Source organism: Limulus polyphemus, unplaced genomic scaffold (genome assembly GCF_000517525.1).
Source record: "Limulus polyphemus unplaced genomic scaffold, Limulus_polyphemus-2.1.2 Scaffold4246, whole genome shotgun sequence".
Lineage (NCBI taxonomy): Eukaryota > Metazoa > Arthropoda > Merostomata > Xiphosura > Limulidae > Limulus > Limulus polyphemus.
The window spans coordinates 35,891-38,322 of NW_013669856.1; the positions used below are offsets into that span (position 1 = coordinate 35,891).

At 34.1% G+C, this 2,432-nt stretch overlaps 1 protein-coding gene across 1 annotated transcript in view; it reads right to left on the reverse strand.

Moving 5' to 3' along the window:
• Positions 1-1,793, reverse strand: part of LOC106470846 (band 7 protein AGAP004871-like) — a 28,030-nt gene extending 26,237 nt beyond the window's left edge. Inside the window, exon 1 of the mRNA XM_013931419.2 lies at positions 1,558-1,793. Within this exon, the coding sequence (XP_013786873.1) occupies positions 1,558-1,660 (103 nt within the window). The 5' untranslated portion in view covers positions 1,661-1,793. The remainder of the gene's footprint in view (positions 1-1,557) is intronic.
• Between the last annotated feature and the right edge of the window lie 639 nt (positions 1,794-2,432).

Below are 2,432 nucleotides of genomic sequence, written 5' to 3' on the forward strand. Positions count from 1 at the left end.
CAGTACTATGTCAGGTGTTGTTTATAACATAACGATTCAGTACTATGTCAACTGCTGTTTATAAACATAACGATTCAGTACTATGTCAGCTGCTGTTTATAAACATAACGATTCAGTACTATGTCAGCTGCTGTTTATAAACATAACGATTCAGTACTATGTCAACTGCTGTTTATAAACATAACGATTCAGTACTATGTCAGCTGCTGTTTATAAACATAACGACTCAGTACTATGTCAACTGCTGTTTATAAATATAACGATTCAGTACTATGTCAGCTGCTGTTTATAAATAGAAGTATTCAATTCTCTGTCGTTATCATCTTTTCACAAAGAAAACTTTTCATCCCTGTGTGATTATTTGGTTAATTATTTGATTCATACAAACAGATTTTAAAAGAAAAAACGCGGTTCTATCTCTTTACATTAGTCATAAAGTCAACGTTTCGAAAGTAATAGTTTATTTAGACGTTACTGAAAAGTTCGAAGAATTAACAAAAAAATCCTAAGGTCTGCTTTTAATATTATTGAGTGTAAAATAATTTATTATATGATATTATATTACGTTCCAAAAGTTGTATATAAAAAAAAACGTAGTAAAATGATTTTATGTAGGTTATAACAATAGCCGGATTAAGTGGGGATGGGGAGGGGGGAGGAATAAAAGTTCGATTCACCTACGAATAAATAGATTCAACAGTACAACCACTTTTACAGGGGTACGCTCCATTGAACTTTGCTACTTTTTGAAACGTAAAATCTACACGAGAACGATATTATGTAAATTCATGTTAAGTAAACAGATGCCACCGAAACAATTATGAATTAGCATGTGTTAATGATTTCATTAAACAAACAGTATTTTTTTTTATATAAGATTTCTAAACTTAGTTACTTTCACTTTTATACGATTGCACGGCTCGACCCTGTGGTAGATCTATAGATTTTGGAGCTGACGAACAAGTTCGAATCCGTGCGATCCCCCAAAATATTTCTCACATTTTAAGAGGTGGGTGCATTATAAAGTGACAGTCAATCCCTTAGCGTGTATGGTGGATCGTGGGGAACTGCTGGCTGGTTCAGTTCCCTCTGGTCAGTAGTTAAATACTAGGAATGTCAACAAGACAGTCGTAGTAGCTATGTCATAAGTACAAACACAATCTCTTTCATAGATGCGAGCGTGTGTTGGTGCGATAGTCACATATAAATACTCTTAATGCTTGGAGACGGCTTGAATTGGTAATGAAGAAAAACTTATATTAAGTCTTTCTTATCCATTAAAGCCGTCTCCAAGCATTATTAGTCTCAAAGTGGGTTCCTCGCCATCGAATATAAATACTCTGTTTGTCATACGGATTTACACTGGTATCTGCTGTTTCAAGTCGAGCCTTTAATTATGTTATCCGATAACTTTAAAAGTAAAAGATAAAACCTATCATATATATATATATGTAAGGTAACAGATAGTAGAACGTTCAGATTGTCAGCAGTAAGGGATTTGATCACCAGCGGCTGACCTGACAGCCCTCTATCAATAGAAAGTAATGCGTTTCTTACGTGTTCGTCCAACTGCTTCCTGCTCTATCTCATTGTTTCTTCCTTTCATTTCGTGCATGTTTGTCGGAAGTTCTTCCGAATCAGGAGATATTTTGTTATTCATCAATGATACTCATTCGTTTCTACCAGCTTCTACTTGTTCACAGACCGCCATGCGTAAATGATCTCATTGGATCTAGCGTCTATGCTTAAATGTTGCCGTTCTTCGATCCGTGCCAGGAAGCCAGTAAAGTGAAACCGCACCCTCACAAGTTCAGAATGTCTCCACTAGATGGCAATTCCGTGGAAACAATATTAACACAAAATTTTCACATTCATATTCAAGTAACTTGCATGTTGTGCAATACATCGATAAATAAAGTGATTCCTGTGTTGGACAATTTCCGCAAGTGAGTAAATGAGTACCTGATCCCTAAAAGTATAGTTATATTAATATATACTAATGACTACAGATCACCAGCTTCCATAATGCAATGTTCTCAATCTTATTTGAACTGCCCAAATTTTACTCAATCGTAAAAGCATCTTAACAATTCATAATAATTATTAATTACAAATATTCTAACTGTGAAGAAGATTGTTTTTTTTTTTTTGTAAAACTACACAGCCACATACGATTTCAAATCTTGTATTCCGTGAGAAAATTATTAAACACGAGAAAAGTTGTAAATATCTTAAATACATATTATTTAGCTGATTCAGTTTAAATATTTTATGTTAGAATCAATCTTTTATTGAGATGGTTAATACTTAAGATTAACCATGATGTACAATACGGTTTACATTACCTGGAAGTCAGAACGTAAATGATACATTCTAGTTATTTCGATGACGAGGAACCCACTTTGAGACTAATAATGGCTGGAGACGGGCTT